The following is a 23,601-nucleotide window of genomic DNA, read 5'->3' on the forward strand; positions in this document are numbered from 1 at the left end:
TTTTCAAAGTTTACAGTATAACTCAAAATGAATATGTGTAATAAAAATTGCAACAAAATTAATATTATGTATTGATATTAATCAACATAGTAACTGTTAATAAAATAACATGAAATTTTCTATTTAGTGATCTTAAAATTAAATCTCACAATTTTTAAAAAGTACAAAAAATCTATTCAGTTTGTTACAGATTTTGGGAAAAAATAATCTTTAACATTAACTTTATAATATTTGATAATTAAAAAAATTTTTTTTTCATTCAGAAAAACTTGAATCAGGATATTTTTGGAAAAGTAAGATACTTTGGAACCCTAAAAAGTTTGGTGCCTTTTTTAATTAAGATAGTCAAACTCTACATTTTAAAGAAATGAGAAAGCTATTTTGATTTAAAAGCTTATAAATACAACAATCTTTATATAGAGATTCTATGACCTATATATATTCTATATATAAATATAAATAGTATTATAATAAAAAAGAATAATTTTTAGGAGACTTAATACTTTATCAAATTTGAGCATTATTTATAATGATAAACATTAAATTTATAATTAGTTTGAATTTTCAATTTAATAATAATAAAAAATTATCCACAATTTTTTTCTTTTTTATTCTGCTACTAAACTAAAACATTCCAAAATGACTTTAATAATAACAAAAACAATTTTTGTGAAGATGTAAACAAATTTCTATTAAAGCATAATTTAATTCAAAATATTTAATAAAAATTGTTATTTTGAATGAAAAAAACACCAAGTTTTTATAACTTAATAGTTAGAACTTTGAATTAATACTGGTAGGTTTATCGGCACCATGAGAAAGTTATTAGTAGTAAAGTTACTTAAAGGAAATTTCAAAAACTCATTGCTTTATTTTTTTTGATTAAAAAAAATCACTAAAGTTTTTTAAATTAGAATGATTAAACGCTGAGTTTGAAATATTCGTTTTGAAAAAGCATTTATTACCCTGACATTTCTTCTCCCTTTCCTCTTTTTATTTCAAAAGCTTTGCTTAGTTTTTCTTGAATTCAAAACATGGTTTACACAGAGGAGTGATTTTATAAGTTACTTTTAAACTTCATTTTATCCACTATTACAAGTTGGATTGTGAAAATATACTTTCTCTTATATATGGGCTTTTGATCTACTTTTTATGTAACTTATTATGGCAACACATATAATACTATAAATAGGATGCTTCATAAAAAATCAAATCTGTATTTCTTTAATTGCAAGTAAGTTGATGAAAAAAATGCAAATAAATATTTTAAGCAAGCTAAAAAAGAAAAATACACACACACAAAATTGAACGACTTTTAAAAGTAAATTTCTTAAAAACAAATGCAAATTAAAGATTATTATTTAATCTAAATATGAACTATAACCACAGTGTTACTTACTTATATTTCTAGTTTAAAATGCTCTTTATATTCTTAACTAGCTCATTGTTTCAAACTGAAATGTTTCTCTTTGATACTAATATTGTTTTTCTAGTAAAGCTTCTAAAATTAAATTATAATACTAACTATATATCCACTTTTTTAAATAATAAATTCTTATTTACTAAATTGATTATATAATGAAGCTCAATTGAAGTCTTACAGTTAGTGAAATGACGAGGAGCTAATTCAAAATGTTTACTGATCAAATCTAGTTTATAATATCAAATCTTTTAAAATGAAATATCTTGATTAATTTAGTATCTGATCTGATTTAGTATCTCTTTGAAGATTTCATAAAAAAATATATCTGATTATTTATGAAAATGTACATATTCATTCATTGTTTTATAGATTTTTCTTAATCATTGGTTAAATTCTTATATTTAGAAATTAGCACTGCGTCTGCTAAATTTGGTATTGTTTGCAATAAATTTATATAAGAATAAACTAAATATCTATTGCGAACAAATTAACTTTAAAAGAGGTAGCTTTTCAGAGCATCGCATGCAAATATTTTAGAGTACTCTCTTTTCTCTTCATTTAACAGGGTCCTCATTCACCCAGGCTAGTCAAAAATTAATAATATAAATTAATATTATTAAATCAATTATTAATATCAGGCATGGGATTCTTCCAAGCTATAGCAAAATTTCTGACTTTTAAAAAAAAAAAAAATTAAAATTCTAAATTTTATTATTAATTTATTCTTATTAATCATGATTTATATTTAAAGCTTGGCAGTTTGTTATATTGTCAACGTACACATATAGTAGAAAAGAATTTTTTTTTTAAATAAGTATGAAAATAATTTAAATATTTTCTTTTTGTGCAAAATGGCTTCACATGCTTTTTTATTTATTATTTCGTGATTTGAGTTGATTTTCAGACTTCTTGTTCTTTTACCTCTCTTATGCCTGTATTAAAAAATTAATTCATAACATAAAAGATTCAGAAATTGCACGATTCCATAGGAAAGAATTTGCTGCCTCATATTAAGTTTAGCATATGGTAAGATTGCCCATCAATGAAGAATTAAATATTGATCTTTAATGACACAGGATCAATTATTTTAAAACAAATGTGATTAGATATTTGCTTCTGTGTTAAATTTTGCATATTATTAATGATGAGATAAATAAGTAGAAGAAAAAATAACAAAAGCACTGTCACCAAAAAGTTTTTTTTCCCAATAAATTTCGAATCTTATTATAAAAGTCTTCAAATAACAAAGCTCGTACAAGGCAAAAGTATAGGAATGTAATAAAAAACTAATTGGTAATCTTAGATTCACACTGTTATTGAAGCCATATTTAAGCATTGACTTAAGTCTGATTTATGCTTTCATATATTTGTAAGCTGAAATTATATTTAGAGAGGAACATAAATTGTGGACTAAGTTTTTTTCTTTTTCTACAAAAGAGAGAAACATCTTTATCTTATTGAAATCTTTGCATTATGTAAAAGCATACCTGATTTGTGATTTTAAACATAGATTGTGGCACAAATTTAGTCAACTGATAAATAATTTTATTATCTAATATCCTGTTATTACAAGTTCTCAGTCTTAATAATAAAACATTTTAAGTTTTTAAATTAGATTGAATCCTGATATCTTAAGAATTTTATCGACTAGCATGAGATGATTTTATCTGAATATGAATTATCAAATTTATTAAAATTATGGAATAAAGTAGAGAATCATTAAATACTATATAGTACAATAATAGCCCAGCAAAATTACCTAAAATCTGCTGGGCCGATATCGCTTTTGATCGTTGGATTTTCATGATCTTCAAGTTTTTGGCTAAAGAAGAAAAAAGAAAAGAAAGCTTCTAGTGCATGGTTTTTGTGAGCAGAAACAACTACAATTAAATAACACATCAAGAATGAGGGAAATTAGTTGATCCACTTGATCTCTTTTTATAATAATTTCAAACCTGAAATATTGTTTAAGTGTTAATTAATTAAGTACTCTTGACTGATTTTTGTGAAGCTAAAGATTATTCAATGGAATGAAAATAAAAACTTTTCCAATAATCATACAATCAAAACAGCAAATTTAAGAGCTATTTTGCAAGAATTTTTTTTAAATTTTTATATTTTAGATTTTGCGATCAAATCAATCATGAAAATTTCTCGGTTAAGTGATATTTGAGTCAAACAATTTCCTATTCCGAATAAGTTAAAGAATTGTTCCTGTTTATTGGATAAAAAATTCTATATTGTATTTTGATAATTTAGTCCACACATTTATGTCACACTCAGCAGTTATGGCATTTGGTGCAAAATGTGAATTCACAATTTCAAGGAATAATTTTATACATCAACAATAAGAAAAACAAAACACATATAAGGTCACAGTAATTTACAACATTTATATAAGTTTTAAATATAAACATTTCTATGTTTTAAACCAACAAATAAAAAATGAAATTTTTTGTGGCACTTATAAACATCTCATATTTTATTCAAAGAAAGCTTTGCTTCGATAAATGTAAGTTTACTATTGTGTTTCATAAAATCATCTTATCTATTTACATAGTTAACAATAGAACAACCATAACAAAAGTGAAGAAATGAGTATAACATTAAATTTTCACTTCCTCTTACGAGGTCGAGATCTGCGTCGTTTGTCTGGCTTTTTAGTTTTATGCAAACGACCAACAGCTACTCCTTGTCGTCTTCTAACCACCAATTGCTGCTCAACAAGATCAGCTAATTTTCCTTGTTCTGCAAGCATGGAAAGGAAAGTACATATAAACTGATCGTAATTGTGTGTTCTTCGGCAATCGTCCACCTATAATAATAATTATTATAAATTATAGTAAAAGAGATATTAAGATATATCAATTTATAATTAATTGAATAGAGATAAGAAATTCAATAGATCAAAAAAAGATATTTTAAAAGAATGGTAAAATTAAATAAAATTCATGTCTCTTTTAGGAGTTAGCAAGTCGAGTCACTTTTAAATTAAAATACTAAATTAAGTATAGTTATGTTTTGATTTATACAATTGAAAACTATTTTATTTAGACTTTTAGTGATCATAGACACATAAGTTTTTTTTTTTTTTTTGGTCACTAAAGAAAGTATTGATTAAATATTTGCCTAATATAGAGTGAACCATATTTCAACTACAAAAGGATATATTATAATACAAAATATTCTTTGAAGTTTAATGAGTCAATAAATAAAATAGTACTTAAAATACAAAGGTTTAAATGCACAACTTATTTTGGAAGAGGGTCAAAGAAAAAAATTAATTTTAACCCAAGCAGTGAATTCGGTCTTTATATAAATTGATTACTTAACGCGTTGAATGCCATGGGGTCACTGGCGAAGCCAAGATTATGAGAAACACATAATTCGAGTAAATTTTTAATTTTTTTTTCATTATTATCGTTACTAAAATGGTTTGAAGAAATTAATGCAATATAGAACACACAAAAATAGTTTTATTTATATACACAGAGATGCCAACTTGCTCCGGACAGCGAATAAATATTTTCAAGTGGTGGTTTAATTACTGTGATTCTTGGTTTATTAAATTCAATTTAGTAGATTTTTATCCATCACTATTTCTAAAAAATTGGTAGGCTTATATAATTCGCCACTTTTTTCAGATATGTCATGCTAAACCTTTTAAAAAATCAAGCAAAATCTGTCTAATATTTGCAAATTAGTATGTTATTTACCGTTTGGCCAGACGGGCAAACCATGTAAAATTAGCGTGGCATTCAGCGTAATAATTATGCTTTAGAATAAAATTTACAATATGAATTCATCACAAAATTAAAAAATAAAGTATAATAAATTATATAAAATAATTAAAAAAGAGTATATCTATGATATTTTTAAATTGAAAAATGTGAAATTTTCGATATTTTTTCCTTTTTTTTTTTAAAATTTAGAAGAAAAATTAATTTTACTGTTTGGTTAATAATTTACATATTTAGTTTTTAAATAAATTTCTAAATTAAATTGAGCATGTTTTGGTAGGAAAAAAATACTTAAATAGAAAATCCATTTACTTCAACCCAATTGCCTTTTACCTGCCATAAATAAGAAAGAATTTATAACAGGTTTATTATTTGAGTAAAAATATTTAGCTATCATTATATTTAAATTGTTTATTTTTATGTTAAGGTACATATAATACAAATTAAGAAATTTATAAACCAAAATTGAAAAGAGCAGATAAAGAGATAAAATAATTTAATAAAATATATTACCTTATATTTTTTCCTTTTTTCAACTTCATCGTGTAAATTTAGTTCACAAATTTCTATTTCTGTTTCAACTGTTTTTAATAAGGCTAGTAAATCCTAAAATATCAAAGTTTTCGAACATAAATCATTTGCCAAAAATATAAGAGAAAAGTATTATCCTAAATCTGAAATTTATGTATACCTGACTAAAAATACAAAGGAAACAAAACATAACCAAATACTACATATTAATAATGCATATTTATAAATTTAATTATTTATAATTCAGATTATTTTTCCCTAGTAATTTACACATTTTATTTCTTTGTTTGTTTGAACGTTCTTCATTAGTATGCAGCTTAAAGGCTGAATATTAACCATATCCAACTATTCTTAGTTTGTACCAAGAAAGCTAAATTTATTGCTGACTAATTTTGTTTCATCCTTAAAAAAATAAAATTTTGCTTCCCGAAATTTAATAGTATTTTACGAAGTTAATGGAGTGATGATTTTAATATATGTATGAAATGTGTGGCGTCGGGTAAGATTATTTAAAAATAATCTAATTTCTGAAATAAAAAGTTTCTAAGGTAGAATATCTTATATTCAAACAAGAATTTTGAGCAAAAGAAAAAAAAAATTGGATAATAATAAGGAGGTAAAAAAAAGTAACAATAGATTTTTAAATATTTAAAGTTAAGAATGAGCTAAATGTTCCAGACCTATGAATTTTTCTGATAAAAGAATATTGACACAATTGAAAGAAAGAAATCAGATACAATTATTTGTAAAACTTATAACTCATTAAAATCGATTAAATAGTTATTTTATAAGTTAGTCATTAATTTTTCTTTAAACCACTTTTTATTGTTTCCATTGAATGAAAAAAATAATTTATAATAGAAAATATAAGAAATTTGTAAATCTAAGGAATCTGTGAAATAAGGTTGGTATTTCAAATGATAATAATATATATTTTATACAGCAAATTATTTAATTTCATTGTAATGTTATATCAATTAATATTAGAAATTTATGGAGAAACAATAGAAAATGATTTACAAATAGTTGAATATAGAGTTAAAAGACACAAGAGTTGTAATCAGTTATTCGATATTTAAATAGACTAATCCGGTTAAATGCCGGTTATCTGTTAAATGAAGTCTTTGAAGTATTATACAAGAAATATATTAAAAAAAACCCAAAGATTAAATTTCAGACTTTTCTCAAATCTTAATTTTTTTTTCCGTATGGCTTGCTATTGTTTCAAAACAGCCCTTTAATAAATAAAATTTCAATGAACAACCTTAGTAAAGATATTAATAACTTCATATTAATCAACAATAATCTTGTTGAAAAGAAATTAAAAATACCTTTGGAGCAAAGTGATGAGGTTCAATTAGTTGAGGATGTTTAGACATACAACTATCCTGTTTCGATGATTCATCTGACTTATTAGGCTCCACTGAATGTTTATCATCAGAAATATTCAGCTTTAAACTACTCGATGTATTGCATGCTGAATCACTTCTCAGTTTCTTGAAAGGTATTTCTTCAGAAGATTTGCCACATGAGCTCTCAAAACTCCTCCTGGCACTATCAATAGATTGTGGTTCAGGTTGTGAAACTTTAACTTCAGGTTGAGCCTGAACATCACTATCACAGCCTGAAGTCATACGAATGACAACAAACTTCTTAATGTCTCTCACATCATCAAATATAAATGAGTCTAAAGGGCAAAGTGATTTCACAGAGTTCGGACTGCAACTGCTGTGAACACTTTGGACAGGAGAATTAAAAGCGCTGCCAACTTCTGATGATGTGTCAGTACTTGAAGCACTTGGAGCTGGGGATGTTTCAAATTTAGTCTGGATGCTAAGAGGTTGCATTAGACTAGATGAAGTGTCAATAGAGAGTGGTGTCATAGCGGTGTCTTTGCCTTCAATGGTTGATTTAGTATTTGAGCTAGATGGGGATTCCAAGCCTTCCCTTGAAATCTCTTTATCGACAGATCTTGATTCATCATCAGAATAATCAGAACCACTGTAATCCTCATAATGAGGCATATCAGTTCGACCAGATGCCAAACCTTCCATAAGAGGACTTTTAGCATAGTTGTGACTGTCTAAAGCAGGTATTTTGGGAAAGGGTGAAGTAGCTTCTTGATTTAATACATTTTTTGGTTTTGAGTCCAAACTAAAAGAAAAAGAGAAATTTAAGACCTCAGAACAGAGAGCAATTGAATTATCAGCTTGAATATTTTGTTCAAAATTATTTTACCTATATGGTTGTGTGCTTTCATCCTCAGTTGAACAAGGAGGTTTTGAATTCATAGCTGCTACAACTGCAGCATGGTCATCTGATGTTAATTCTGGATGAGTTAATTTGACAAGCTAAAAAATAAAATAAAAATATGAATTGCTTCATAAAAACATTCTTTATGAATCCTATTTTTATTTAAAAATTATTACATATTATTAATTTATAAATTATTGCAGGTTTCATTTTTTTCATAAACAAAAATGTTTACTATTACAATTAAGCTTAACTTTTTATTTTTCATTAGCTTAACTTTTACTACAAGTAAAAGTTAAGCTAATTGCAAATATTTTAAGCCTAAAACACAAGACAACTTTTTTAAAAGAAGTCTGATTAAATAAGAGTAAACTATATAAATAACAGTATTTTAAGATTAGAATTAACTTTTAGGTGTTTCAATTAATATATTTTTTCAATGTTTACCAAACAAGTATGAGATGAAAATACATGAGAATAAATAAGTTCTATAACTCTGAGCTAGTGGAGGGGACTCTGAATAGCTTAAATTTCTAAGTTGTAAACATTCATTCAACTGCCAATTTTTCAACGGAATCAATTTATAGTTACCACATAACTTTATTTGATTAGAACTTCTTTTTGAATACTTGAAATAACTCTACAAGGAAAAAAAAAAAACCCATACCAGCATGAATTAAAAAATACACACACACTAATGTATGGTTAATCATTTTCAGAAACTTAGGGACCATTCCGGCAGTTCAGAGTTCAACTTGTCTCTCTATTTGCGATTAAAATTTAACAGTTTAAAGTGTAATCTACTGGCTTATAGTTACAGAATACTCATTGGATTAAATATGAAAATTGTGTATTTAAATTTTTTTGTAATGAAATTTTTTTTTATTGCAATTAGTAAATTAGAAATAATAATAGAAACTTTTTAACCTGTTGAAGAGCTTCCAACACTATTTGCCGATTGGTTTTTAATGTCCTTAATTTTTGCTCATAAGCTATTCGTCGATCAGGTACAACAGCCATCAAATTGAAACGTACATCATGGTAAGGTTCCCCAGCTGTAGCCAGACCTAATCGTTCAGTCATGACATGACGAAATTTTTCAGTCCAGTCATCTTCTCCATAAGGTCCTGATAATTAATAATAATCTTTAAGCAACCTCATAAGTTAGGAAATGAATTTACATAAATACATATTGTAAAATGAAGAATTATAAAATAATTAAAAGGGCGAGTTTTGTGACACTGAGCGAGTTGGAGAAAAAATTTAATGATCATTTTTACCAGATTTGGTTCACACGTTCTGTCTAAATCGCACCATTGAGATTATCAATTTCCATACGCATATTTTTTTCAAATTCTTACTTTAATGAAAAACTTACTATAAGAATGCAGTGAAAACTAAAACTGATTGCACTTTTTTAATTATTTAAATATGGTAACTTTAATGATTTACGCCCCCCCCCTTACAAGCTCCCTTCGCCCAATGTTTTTTTTTAAAGCATAATAAAGGAGAAAACTGCATATGATAAGAAAAAAATTACATTAATGAGGAAGGGGAAGGGTTACACAATTAATACTTAATTTATAAAACTTATTTAACAAATTACTTATCTACAGTTGTTTTATTTACTTCTTTTTTATAATAATTAAATAGTTAGATAAAATTTTAAACTTTGTAGCCTTTTCTTTTTGTCAGTTTTTTTCCTTTTATAACTTTGGTGCAGTTATTTCTTAGTCAGTAAAATCAAAAAATATTTCCTATTATCTATCCTTAAACACGAGGGGAGTAGAGAAAGAATTCTCAGTTCATAAGAAAAAGATCTAAATGCAATAATAAGTTTCAAAAAACTTCCCTAAATTAAAAAGGACGTCTCTAAATTTCTCTACATTTAAGAAACTTTCTTAAATGTAAAGATAAATCTCCCAAAACTGAGAAGTATATCAATTAAAAAAAATTATATGATATATTTAATTGGAAAAAGAGGCATTAGGGACTAAATGTTAAAAATAGAGGATAATAGGGGCTTTACAGTATCCTGTTTGTCTAATGAGCCTGCGAGAATATGCTCATTCCATAACCATGGTTATTATTGATTAAGTAATAAATTAGTAACAAAATTGCAATTAATAGAATGTGAAAAAATTATACTATGAATTGTATAAACAAATAAATAAGTTTTAACCTAACCATGATCAATAGGATATGGTTTTAGTCCATCCAATTCAAATAATCTTCCTCCTATTGGAACATAGCTAACAAAATGAAAAGCTTCTACTGTTCGACCTGTAGATACACCATGTGATTTTTCATGCAGATGCCTTGGCTCTGGTCTAAAAACAGCATTAAAAAAATGTTCAACTCATTAAAAAATATATTTAATGAAATAAATGCATTTATATTGTGTTTTCAAATGTAGTAGTAATATTATTAATCTAAAAATGATAGGGTACACTTAGTGCTATGTAGGAAAAAAAAAACATGAATAAAACACAAACGAAAGTACAGAAATGGACATACTACAATTTCAGTGCAATAAAGAAGAACTTTCCTCAGTGTTGTACCACCAAATGATAGTAAAGAGGTAAACATGTGCAAAGTGGTTTAACTATTAGAGACAGAGGAACAAATTTGAACAAGATAGTAAAAAAAAGGAAAAGGAAGAATAGATGTGAGGGGGTGAGAAACGAATCCCAAGATGCAAAAGATTAAATTAGAATAAATTTTCAAGCATTGGGAGGTCAAATGATAGAAAAATCATCAACTAAATTATTAGAATTTATAAAAATATGGAATGATTTCCAGAAATCATGTTCGGTAGATGAAGAGCAGTGTTGAATGGTTTTTGCAGAAGAAAACACAAATCTGCCATTAGAGTTCCAACTATTTAGGACAATGAAAGATCACTTAATGTTCTGATTTTGGACATATTCTTTTGTGTTCTTTAGATTGAAGTTTAAGGGTACCTTTAGGTTGTTCAATATATGCAAGACCATATTGACATGAAACTTGATAAATACCCATATTAATATAGGGTTTTTAAGGTTGGAGAAAATTAGCTAGTTAACAAGGGAGAAAATGATTTTAAACTAAAAATTATTCAAAATCTTAGCAATTTGGGGACTGATATTTAGATAATAATGTGAAGCAATCAAATTGTTAAAGTTAGAATTGGAGAGTTTGGTGGATTGAGAAATTAATTTCCTACAGATGGAAACAATAATCGAAGGAAAACCATGGTCTAAATAAGGAATAGCTATAAGGTAAAGGAGCTCTTCATTAAAGAGCCAACTATTTGAACAAATTTTAGAAGCATGATAAACTAGTGTGCATAAGGCAGTTATCTTTTGGTAAGAGAGGTTTGAGGTTGGTTATGAGAGGTTGAGGCTTTTGGTTATGAGGAGGGAATTAATCCCTAAACAGTTTCTCATAAACAGTGGTAAGAATTTCATCACAATTATGAGTAGTAAGAACATCTAAGAAAGGGAAACACTTTTTATTATCTTGTATACACGAGAAAATGTACTTATTGTTATAGCCTGAATTATGCAACGATTGAGATTTTCTAATATAATCCTTGGCTGGAATCACAGATAGAATTCTAGATTATCTCATTCGCACTTCATGCATTAATTTCTGTTTTACTTTAATTATGTAATAAGAACAATACAGCAATTTTCCAGTTTAATAAATCCATTATCAATTTTTTAAAAGCTAATGTTAAAACGTTTATGATTTCAATTTTTAAAAGTATTTAATTACAATAAATAACATAATAACAAAAAATATATAAAAAATGCTAGAAAAATAACAAAAGGAAATAATAAAATTATTGACTAGGTTTATAAGATATCATTGGTCATATAGAAGAGATTTAATGCATAATAATAAATTGAAATATACTCATGACAAAATTGTGCATGATCAATAATATTTCATGAATTTTTATCGGTGATTGTGATTGTAAATTTCACTAAGAACTATAAGTTTTCTAATGGTATTTTAAAATTCAATGGAAATTCTAATTTTTCAGTTTTTCCAGAGAGACTGATCAACCTAAAAGACAGACTTTCTCTTTATTTGTTACTTTTATCTTATTCATAAAATTTGACATTTGCAAATCAATTATTTGTAAAACTAGCTTAATTTTAAGTCAGTAAATAATAAGTAATTGATTAATTATTTCTTTATGTTATAACAAACTTAGAAAAACATTGAGCCATTGAATGCTACACCAAGAGTAAGTGGCAATCATTTTTATTATAAAATGTTGTTTTTTAAAGAATATATTTAGCGATACATTTTAAAGATTTTTTTAATGATACCAAATCATTATGAAATAATTAAATTATTAAAAAAATGTCATAGTAATAAAGAGAAAAAAAATTACTTGGCATGACTATTGTGAGCTCGAGCAAGTTCAGGAGTATTTCCTATAGCATAGCCCTTATTCTGTAAAATCAAATAAAACATAAGAATGCAAATTAACAAATATTATAACTTTTGATTATAAGGTAAAAATATTGACATAAAATTAAACCTGATCAAAATTAATAAACTTTTTAACAAAACGACGTTAGCTATATTTTTAATAAATGTTTTAAAGTAAAGCTAAATATAAAATGAAAAATATATTGCAACAAACATCACTTTAAAATTCTGCATCAAATTTATTCAAAAGCTTAACTTGTACAAAACTAAGAAAATTTCAAGCATATACAGTGTTCCTATGTTCATAAGTTTTTTTTTTTTTTTTTTTTTTTAAGATCTAAGAAAGACAGTTATATTAATTATTGAAATTTTTGAATATTAATGAAAAGAAAAAATTTTCAAACTACTTTTTTTGGATTTTATATTTAAGTAGAAATATAATTCCGACAATCTAACAGTTTTTTTTTGTGGGTACTATTAGACTGCTTTTAATAATACCAAAAAATATTTTTAGTTGTAATTAGAGCACCAGAAAAAAATATATAAGGGATACTGGTGTCCCATCTATGTCTAAGGTTTAGCACAGCACACTTTTTATTTAAGCACAGCAAGTAACTTTTTATTTAAGCACAATAAGCTAAAATTTTTTTCTCACAATATAAATCTAAGAAATTATTTAAAGCAAGAAATTTCAAAAAAGTTTTATTTAGTGTAACCTCATTTTCTTACTTGATTTAAAAATAAATTTAATTGTTATTGCAGTGAAAGTATTTTTTTAAAAAAAATATTGAAATAAAGAAGTAAAATTATTTGCTGTGAACCTCATTGGTTACTTGTTACTGCCATTTATGAGGTTAGTAATTTTCCAGCTTTGCGAATTTTTTCACATTTGGCAAGTGAATGCAATAATTCTTATTTTATTTATTTATTTTTTGAAAACTAATATCCAATTTCCCTTTAAATTCCAGGTTCTTTCTGAACTATGAAAACCTTGTCTTATTATCAAATAAACATTATTGAACAAAGGATAGGGCACACTCTGTGCTATGTAGATTTAAAGTAAAAAACAATGTCAATAAAGCACAAATAAAAATACAAAAATGTCCATTTATGTATTCATATTTGTGCTTTATTCTTTCTCAGTTAAAAATTTTTAAAAAATAGTTTTAGCATATTTCCATACGTTGATTTGAAATATATACCTATAATTGCAAACAAAATTACTTAACCATTTGAAAAATACTATTAATAAAAATCATTATATAAGCTTTTCATTTATATGATTAACATGATATGCTATTAAAAATTAATTGGTTAATTATAGAAAACCATTAATAAGATAGCTTTAAATGAAGCACATATTTAATGTCAAAATTTATTGTGAGCCATAGTAAACAAATCAAAGTTCATTAAATCTCAGAGTACAGAAAGCTAATTGAGAATAGGTTTATTTAAAGTTTATTGCCATAAGCCTAAGTAAATTCAATCTGATTGATTTGTTTTTCTAAAAAACAGCTAATTAAAAATGTGTTATTGGTAAAGGAATATTTTTGGAATGACAAGGCTATAACTATGATAATTTTGTATTACTGCTTCTTGATAGTTGCTGATTATTATGTGCAATTGAGTGTTTCTAATTAGGTTGAGGAGTAAAGGTTTTGCTGATAGTAATATTTATTTCTTATTGGTTTATGCAATTGGTTTCCTACACATTAAATTTAATTAGCGGAATAGGTATAGAGCAAAAAAAAAAAAATCAAAATCACCCTGAGTTACTTTTGATCTAATGATCAGATTTTCATGCACTAGGAAATTCCGGATCATTAAATCAATTGTACAAATTGTACCTTTGTAACATACCTTTTTTCAAAGGACTGGTTCTAATCTTTTTGTCAGGAGAGCGGTCCCAAGTTTGGACCCCTTAATGTTAGTTTTATTTTTTTTGTTTTTCACCATATCTCAAGAACTTTTTAAATGAAATGAACAATTTTTGCACAAATTATAAAATTTGTTAGTCCAAAAATAATTCCATGCAAAATTTTCGTAAAATAATTATCTATCATTTATTTAATAATAGTCAAAAAATTTTGAGTTGTAAAGTATACAAATTCTTATATCATTTTTTAAAAAAAATGTAGCTTTATATATCAAAATACAAAATTTGAATTAAATCGGTTGAATAGTTTCTGAGAAATTGAATTTTAATAAAGTTATATAAGATCATAAGTTATTCGATGGTAGGATGATTTAATTTTTTTGTGTGCACTGTTCATTGATTAAGTATTTATACCGAAAAAAAATCTTTAATTTCATTTACATAAAATATTTCAATTCATATAAAATAATTTAATGTAAAAAAGTTCACCCAACAACACAGAGCAAAAAGATAAAATTACATTAAAAAGAAATAAAAATAGATATATTGAAGAATTAATTTTTAATTGTTTTACAACTGCAGCAGTTTATTTTTCAGATTTTGACTAAAATGTCCTGTAAAGAGTTACAGGGCATTGTTGACTCTTATTCTTTTACTTTTGTCTACTTGAAAAGAAGATTTTATTCAGACATAAAAGGATAAGTTTAAAAGAAGAGTGGCACAAATTGAAGATTTGTACATCAGAATTAAAAAAGTTTCCATCTATAAAGTAGAAAATAGTATTATTACAGAGTTAAGCAAACAAAGAAATTTTAAGAATAATTTTATACTGAAACATCTGTTAACTCAAACAACTGTTAATTCAAAACAAACATCTTTCTTTTTCTAGAAAAGAGATAGAAAGGAAACTATGGAGGGAGTAAAATATGATGGGAAATATAGGTTCTTAAGAAATTAAGAAGGTAACTAACAACTCAAAATAAATTGGAATGAGAACAATAGATTGAAAGCAAATTATGAAAAGAGCTGTTATGTATTAACAATTCATAGTTATAAAATTTTTGATTAATTTTGATTATGTTTGAAAAATAAAGGATTTGACAAAAATATCATGCAGACTTTTTAGCTATTTATTTTACGATAATTTTCGATAAATAATAAATATATTTTAATTGATATAGCGAAAAATTTACTTTTTAGCTATTTTAGACACACTTTAAATGAACTCATTAACCTTATCATAAATAGAATGAAGTACAAAGTAAAACTTAACTTTTATGAATTTTGATTATCTTTGAAAAACAAAGGATTTGACAAAAATACAATGCAGACTTTAGCTATTTATTTTACTATAATTTTTGATAAATAATAAAAATATTTTGATTGATATAACTAAAAATGTACTTTTTAGTTATCGTAGACACACTTTAAATGAACTCATTAACCTTATCTTAAATTGATTGAAGTACAAAGTAAAACTTCACTTTTATGAATACTATAAAACAAAAATTTAAAAACAGAAAAAAATTAGAATAAAATTAAAAAACATGCACTTTTTAAAATCTTACATAAATACGCTATATTTTTTCAGTATTTTGTCAAATGACAATTATGAAATATAAGTTCATAGAAAATTTTGACTTTTTGTACTAAAATTTCCTATTTGCATTGAACACTTTTTGTTTGACTTTTTTACAAACTTATTGATGGATATGGTATAACTTAAACGCTCATCATTATTTACTCCACAAAACAAAAACTTAAGATCTAAATTTTAAATTTTTTAACATGCGTGTTTTCAGTAGATTAAACCAAAATAAATAAATTAATAATAAAAATATATAAATAATAAAAAATTGCAGTAATTAATACAGAATTTAAAATTATTATAACAAGAAAGCTTGACAGACTATATTGAACATTACTTCATAATTGCTTGATTTTATGACAAATTTCAAAGTACATAGCAAAATCTGTATCCTTAAACAAATTCTTTCATAAATATAAACATTTTAATTATTTGTAAATGAATCTAACTTGTAATGATCTAATAAATGTAACAATTTTTCTAGAAGAGAGAATTAAAAAACAAAGAAATCTCTGAAGTAAATTATCAAGAACATGATAGATAACATTAGCAAACTTTTGAAATATTTATATTCTTCAAACATAGTAGGCAGTATATAGTACATTTTACAATGTATCAGATTATAAAATTTTTATCTAACACTAAAGGTTTTAATTTCTTTTAAATATTAAATGTCAATTTCACTAATTCTTAGAAAGTATTATAAATTATATGCATATGGCTTTTCCGACCACATTTATCATTATTGTGTCTGATCACATTAAAGTTTCTTTGAAAGCACACTTCATGAATGTTGGAAAATAAAGTATAAGGGTAAAAAATAACATCAAAACATTTAATACATAAAACTACCTCTGGATTCATGTTAGCTGTATGTTCTTTCAATCTTGCCAGTGTAGGGCCAAGGTATATTTTCGGGCAATTCAATAACACACTTAAAAGAGCATGAGTTGCACATGAATTAGGCACCATCTACAAATAAGTTAAAGATTTTTAATCAACAACTTTCCTTAAAAGAACAGCATTTGTGACTCATTTTCTAAAATCTTTTCGATTTGATAAATGGAGCCAGGGTGGCACAGGGGATAGAGAACTCACCTCCGAATCAGGTGAACTGGGCTCGAATATGGGTTCAAGGCTAAGGAGTTGAACATTAGTAGTCATAAACTAAAAAAATTTGGGTAGGCTGTTCCATGACGGTAATGAAATAAAACAAAATTTGATAAATGAAATTTTAATCACTAAAAGTTACAAATTAACTAACCAAATTTTTAAATCAACCAAACTTTAAAAAAAATTAATTTACAAAACTATAAAAATATATATATATAATATATAAATCAGGTTTGGGATTCATTCCGGAAGAAACCTACTTCTCAGAAGATGCTGAAAGAAACTATGAATGTGCAAATAAAAATTCCAAACTATAATATATAATTATAATATATTAATATTTATTTTATAAGTTATAATCAACTAATAATTGCAAATCTATAAGTAAAATCTGCATTAAAATTATCAAGCAAACAGCGTTTTAAACAGGTGTTTACAAATGCCGATAGAACATGTGATTTTAATCAATGTGAAAAAATGTAATAATCACAATTTATAACTTTGCTATAGTGATTTATAAAAATAACATTTTTATAATTTTTAATTCAAAAATTAAGTTCTACTATATTCTCTTAAGTAAAACACTGAAAGATATTTCAGTTACTTTAATTTCTTAAGTAATTTGAAAAATTCCCTTTTTTTAAATAAGTATTATTGATAGTTTTTAGCTTCCACTTATTTAAAAATGATGTATTAAAGAGCTTAAAAATGTACACTACTAATTAAATTAGATTGCAGCTAAAAACTGTTTTAAAATATTATCTTGAATATTTGATATTTTTCTATTAAGATTCTTCAGTTTGGGTGGAGTTCGAACAAAAAAGGACGTGATAACATGAGTCTAGTCTTAACTGAGCAGCTTCAGTTAAGCATTCTATTAATTTGTCTACGTATTTCTTTCTCCTGACCTTTTCCATTTCATTTTAAACTTCTTCTGCGCATTATAATAGGGGGCGTTGGTTTTTCAGTTTTTAGTGTTTTCTTTTCCTCTACTTGCTTTTGAAGTTGATGCTTGACCTGTGACTTAGTGAGTTTTTCTGATGATTTTGATTGATTTTCTTTTCTTAATTTGCTAATTATTTGGAATGTATCTTGTTTTTCCTGGACCTCTATACAAAACCATCGGGGTACTGAGGGAGATTTTTTAAGCATTTGCTTCTCCCTCAAATAGAAATGGTTTTGTTTTTAATGGCTACCGAGGTCGGTACCCCCTGAAGACGTCGGCTTCGATGGTCATATTTTTATTCTTATTTCATTCGTTTCTTGTAGTGATAACATGAGGTTGCCTATATAGTGAGGGCATGAAAAAACTGTAAACATTAAAAAATGTTAGACCTAAGCTGACATGTAGCTAAAAAAAATACTTGATTTATTTCAACAAAGCAATGCTTTACTTTAATAAGAATTTGTTAACTAACAGAGAAATTAATAATGATGTAACTTTTTTCTCTTTTAATTTATACATAAAAGTACCCATTGAAATCATAATTGAAAAATGTTATAACATACACAAGTTATTAGCTAAGACCACATGTTTAAACTAAAAATGAAACCATAGAAACGAACTGACATTTCTCCAAAAGCAATAAAACAATTAAACATGAAAAATATAATTTATAAATCTATTGTATCCTTTATCCTTTATAAAAAAACTATGAATGACGATAAATTACAACCAACTATGTTTTAGTATAAGAATTTATGATGTCATGTTGCTCTTCTTTGAAAGAGGATTAAATGTGTCTTACATTTATTTTATGAAAACATCAAAGGAAAAAAAAGTGGTTTAAATAATTTCTTCTAAGTCTTTTTTCTAATTAAATGTCTTAACTTCGGTTGCTATTTAATAATGAATGATTCAGTACAGACATTCCAATAGACATTAAAACAACATTTCATCTATGCAATTCCAAAATGGACGGAATGCATTGGTTTATTTTTAACGAAAGAGTCGCTTTAATCGGAGGTCGCACTAAAGAGCACAGACTGTATATATACAGAGCATCAAAAGAGGACTACTCTGAATAACTTTTGATCTAAGGATCGGATTTTGACTCTCTAGGACACAATCTAAATGATTAAAATAAGTGACCTCAAATATGCAAAAGAATTAGTACTGACGATACTTTAAGTTACAAAATCAGACAAAAAATATATATTATCTCTGAATTAGCATGCCTTTTATTTAGACGGAATCATTATTTTGACCCCCAAAATATAGGGGTTAGTTGCAATCCGGCAAATATGGTTTCAATAGTTTGGTCAGGAGAACGCTCCAAAGTTTAGACCCCTTAATGTTAAGTTTACCTTTCACATATTCCGCTATATCTCGGGAACTTTTTAAGCGAATTGAAATTTTTTTTATACTCAATTAAAGAATTAGTTTTTTTAAAGATAATTCCATGCAAAAAGTATCTTTTAGTACATATTTATTATTTTTTCATTATTTTAATGGTTGACAAAATTTTGAATAGTAAGGTATACAATTTTTTGCATAAGTTTTAAAGAATGTAATTTTATATGGTAAAATATAAAATCTTAAGAATATGACTTCTTGGAAATTCAATTTCTGAGGAACTATTAGACTGATTTTGCTCAAATTTGGTATCTAGCCATATTCCTAAAACGGAACAAAAAATTTTATACCTTACAATTAAAAATTTTTTTGAGCATACATAAATAATAAATATTTCTTGAATGCAATTATCTTTGGATAAACGAATTTCATAACTGTGTGTGAAATGTTTTCAATTCTTAAAAAGTTCTTGATGTATAGTGAAATATTCCAAAAGTAAAATTAACATTAAAGGGACTAAACTATTGGGACCATATTTCCCTGATTGGGGTTACCCTTATATTTTGGGGGCAAAAATCTGAATTCGTCAAAAAAAAAAAAGGTATGTTAATTTAGAGAAAGTACGCTTTTGTGTCTGATTTTGTAATATAAAATATTGTCTGCACTAATTAATTAGCATATTTGAGGTCACCACCTCGAGGCATTAAGATTGAGTTCTGGAATGTGAATCATTAGATCAAAAGCTATTCTGGCTGGTCTGTTTCTTTTTTTGGTGCACAATACCCCAAGGAGGAGATTTGCTATTTCTAACATAAATGCATAAACGCTTACCCATTGTAAATGCGAAAATGACAATAATTTAAATAAATTTTCTATAAAAATAATTTTAAGAATACCTGCTGAGCAAAAAATATTCTATTAATAGTTTCTTCATCTTCTACGAAACTTTCTTCAGCGGTTACTTTACGTCTGGATCTTCTTTCTTCAATCCATTTAAAAAGGAATATGAAGCCATAGACTGGTCTACGTAAAAGTTAAACAGATTATATTTATAAAATTAGATCTTATTTTTATAAATTATAAATAAGTATAAAATATTCCATATATATGATTCAACTAGTAGGTATAATTCGTTTTTTTTTTCACATTGAAACTAATTTTCTAAACATTTTAAAGATTAAACAGAAAGTTAAAGGGTTTGTTAAGAAATACTTATAAAAAAAAGTTTAACCATGAACCGGATAAATGAACAAACATGACCTTTTTATTTATTCTGATGTATCATTTCTAAATTATGATTAAAATAAAATTTTTCAGAAATCACACAAAGTTTTTTTTAAAAATGTTACTAAGATGCATCACTTCCTAATCACTTCGGTAGATTTCCATGTCGGTATCTGTACTAAAATAAGTGCCTAATTTTGGTAAGAATTGGGTACTTCAGCATCGATATGTTACACCAATTACAATTGCCTAGGCACGCCAAATGAATTTTAAACTTACAAAATTTAAAACAAAAAACAAGTAGACGTTCACTATGGGTAACGGCTATGAGTTATACATAACTTCAAGTTGGTACCCTTTTGTGATGTTTTTTTCCTAGTTTCTTGGGGGATACTGCCTGGAAGACTTGGGGATTATTTTGGTGTAGATCACGATATTAAATTATTCTCAATGCTAAAAGCTTATTTTTAAAATATTAAGTAGTAATTAAACAATGATCACTAATTCACTATCCTACTACTTGTTAGTTTGAACCCATTAGATATTAAAACAAATTGAACATGGATGTAACTCATATTGGAACATGGGCTAAAATTATCGCTATGTATTAGTGATAAAACAACATTATCACAGAGCAGAAGAACTTCACAGAAAGATATTAATTCAAAAGAAATAATAATTAGCCACTCCAGGGCAAGCTAGCATAAATTGTTTTACAAATATAAAAACCAAGCATTTGCAGTTGGCAAAACAGGATTGGGAGTATTTTTATATTGGCACTTGTTTGCGCCAACTATAATTGTCAAGCCGTCAAGAGTTTTTTTATTTGCAAAGATTAAAGAAAAAAATATTAAGTGTTTTACCCGGGAGTGGCTACGAATTTGTCCCCTTCTGAGATATTTTTCTGAGGTAACTGTGTGCCACTATCCGGCTGTTACCAAAGTTTGGGGATAGTTAAAATACCGAAATTGTCTTATTGGAAGATTAACATGAATGAATAATTGCATATAGAGCCCCATGTCTTGTTGTTAAGCACAGATTTCCCTTCATTCAGGGAAAAATTCGGTGGCATCACTCTATATTAATAACAGTGTAGATAAGCTCCAATCTGTGTGTAAAAAAATGCACCGACAAGTTTAGTTATATACCATGTTAACAGATAAAAAATTTTTTATTTCTAAATAAGCAAATGGTTTCTTTTATTTAGAAGAATTGTAAAAGCAAAGCCTTTATAGATATTAATGACAGATGTATTATAAAAAGAGCATTTTAATTGCAGTCCAATTGTACTAATGCGATAACAATTGAGCCTAAAAACAGAAATTAGTTTTGTTAAAAAAAAAAAGGAAATTGCGTAAAAATTCAATTAAGATAATTGAATGATTTCTTTTATTTTGAAGAATTGTAAAAGTAAAGCCTTTACAGATATTAATGACAGATGTATTATAAAAAGAGCATTTTAATTGCAGTCGAATTGTACTAATGCAAAAACAATTGAGCCTAAAAACAGAAATTAGTTTTCTTTAAAAAAAAAAAAGGAAACTGCATAAAAATTCAATTAAGGTAATTGATTAAATTACTAAAATAATAATATTTTTTAACATACGATAATTTCGAGTCAATATCCATGCGTGTTTTAATATCCATATAAGCTTTTTAAATAATGGAGAATATAAAACATAACATAAGAAAACGCAAATTAAAAAATAGTTTTTTTTAAAATAATACTTCATTTACATTAAAAGATGAAGTGTGCACAGTAGTTTAAAAGAAAAATTGAACTGTTTGTTTTCAACTTGATTATATGTTAACTTTAAACAATGTATGAACAAATGGTATTCCAATAATTTGTTTATAAAATTAATAACATAAATCAAATTAACATCGTAAAAGTAAACAAGTAAAAGTATATGTAATCAAAAAAGTAAAAGTAGGTAAAGTCAATATCAACAAGTTGAGGATTTACAGTACAAGTACAGCTTTCCTGTAGGAATTCATTGAAAAACAAGCAATCGTTTCAAACCAATAGTTTTAGTTATAATTTTTTTTAATAAGAATGTTTAAATAGTTACAAACCCTTCAATTGCTTTTTGCAAATCATATACTTCTTCAACTTGAACTCCTCGCACACCGAAATCCTCGAGTAAAAGAGTGAAAAGCCCTGCAATAATAAAGTAACAACAGTAAACTCCTGTTCAGTAGAAATCACTATGAAGATCTAGAGATATATAAATCATAATACACATCATTAAATGATTTCAATTTACCTGGATCACTTTCTAGTTCTAACCAACCTTCTGTTAATCGGTTTAGATCTGCCGGCATAGTAAAAGTGTCATTTAATTTACGATTTCGCACAGGTACGAAATTGTTACAGTTTAACAATACGTTATTAGGGAAAAATTTCAAAACATGATTAGGTTTTAACAGCTACATACTGACATTTTTAAATGTCAAGTTGCTACTTGCACTGCACATCTGCAAGTGTAAACAAACAGTTGATCATTGACCGTACCGCTGTTGTAACTACGCAATAATTGTTGACAACTTAAAGTACTCCACTTTTTCGATGTGTTTCTGTCAAGAATTTAATCAATAGTTTCATCAATTTAGGTTGATTGAAAATTTTAAAGGGTTTTGCCGAATAAATTATATAATTACAATTTATAAATAGTTAGATTATTATACATTTGTATAAATGCGTAAGAAATAAAACTTTTTCATCTTACTCGAGCCACCATAGCTCAGTGGTTAGAGCACTGGTCTTGTAAACCAGGGGTCGTGAGTTCAATCCTCACTGGTGGCTAAGTCAATTCTTTTTTTTATTCAAATGACCTTTTATTTTGTTCATTAATAAATTAAAACAGTTCCAGGACAGTTTCAGAAAAAAAAGTGATTTTTTTTTCTTTGATTGAATTGAGTTGATAGAAATATAAATACAATCATTAGAGCAATTTAAAGTACTAATTTTTGAGAGAAAAGTTTACTGATTGTTGATCTAAACCAAATGTTATCAGAAAACATTTGTTCAAATAAAGAAGAAAGAATAAGAAGCATGAAAGAAACTCAATCACCTTTTAATAAAGTTTATAAATTTAATTAAATATTTAACATGAAATGTTTTCTGTA

General features: G+C 26.1%; 1 protein-coding gene and 1 non-coding gene across 2 annotated transcripts; one reads left to right on the forward strand and one right to left on the reverse strand.

Moving 5' to 3' along the window:
• Positions 1-2,257: 2,257 nt before the first annotated feature.
• Positions 2,258-23,225, reverse strand: LOC107447152 (ubiquitin carboxyl-terminal hydrolase calypso). The gene is made up of 11 exons (XM_016061992.4): positions 22,740-23,225; positions 22,549-22,633; positions 20,145-20,271; positions 16,692-16,811; positions 12,335-12,396; positions 10,135-10,277; positions 8,875-9,074; positions 7,933-8,045; positions 7,026-7,848; positions 5,677-5,769; positions 2,258-4,238 (listed from the first exon to the last, which is right to left on the reverse strand). The coding sequence occupies exons 1-11, from the start codon at positions 22,795-22,797 to the stop codon at positions 4,038-4,040; spliced, it is 2,025 nt and encodes a 674-aa protein (XP_015917478.1). The 5' UTR covers positions 22,798-23,225; the 3' UTR covers positions 2,258-4,037.
• Positions 23,206-23,278, forward strand: TRNAT-UGU (transfer RNA threonine (anticodon UGU)). The gene has a single exon. It is a non-coding gene; the product is annotated as a tRNA-Thr (tRNA).
• Positions 23,279-23,601: the final 323 nt, after the last annotated feature.

Source organism: Parasteatoda tepidariorum, chromosome 8 (assembly GCF_043381705.1).
Source record: "Parasteatoda tepidariorum isolate YZ-2023 chromosome 8, CAS_Ptep_4.0, whole genome shotgun sequence".
Lineage (NCBI taxonomy): Eukaryota > Metazoa > Arthropoda > Arachnida > Araneae > Theridiidae > Parasteatoda > Parasteatoda tepidariorum.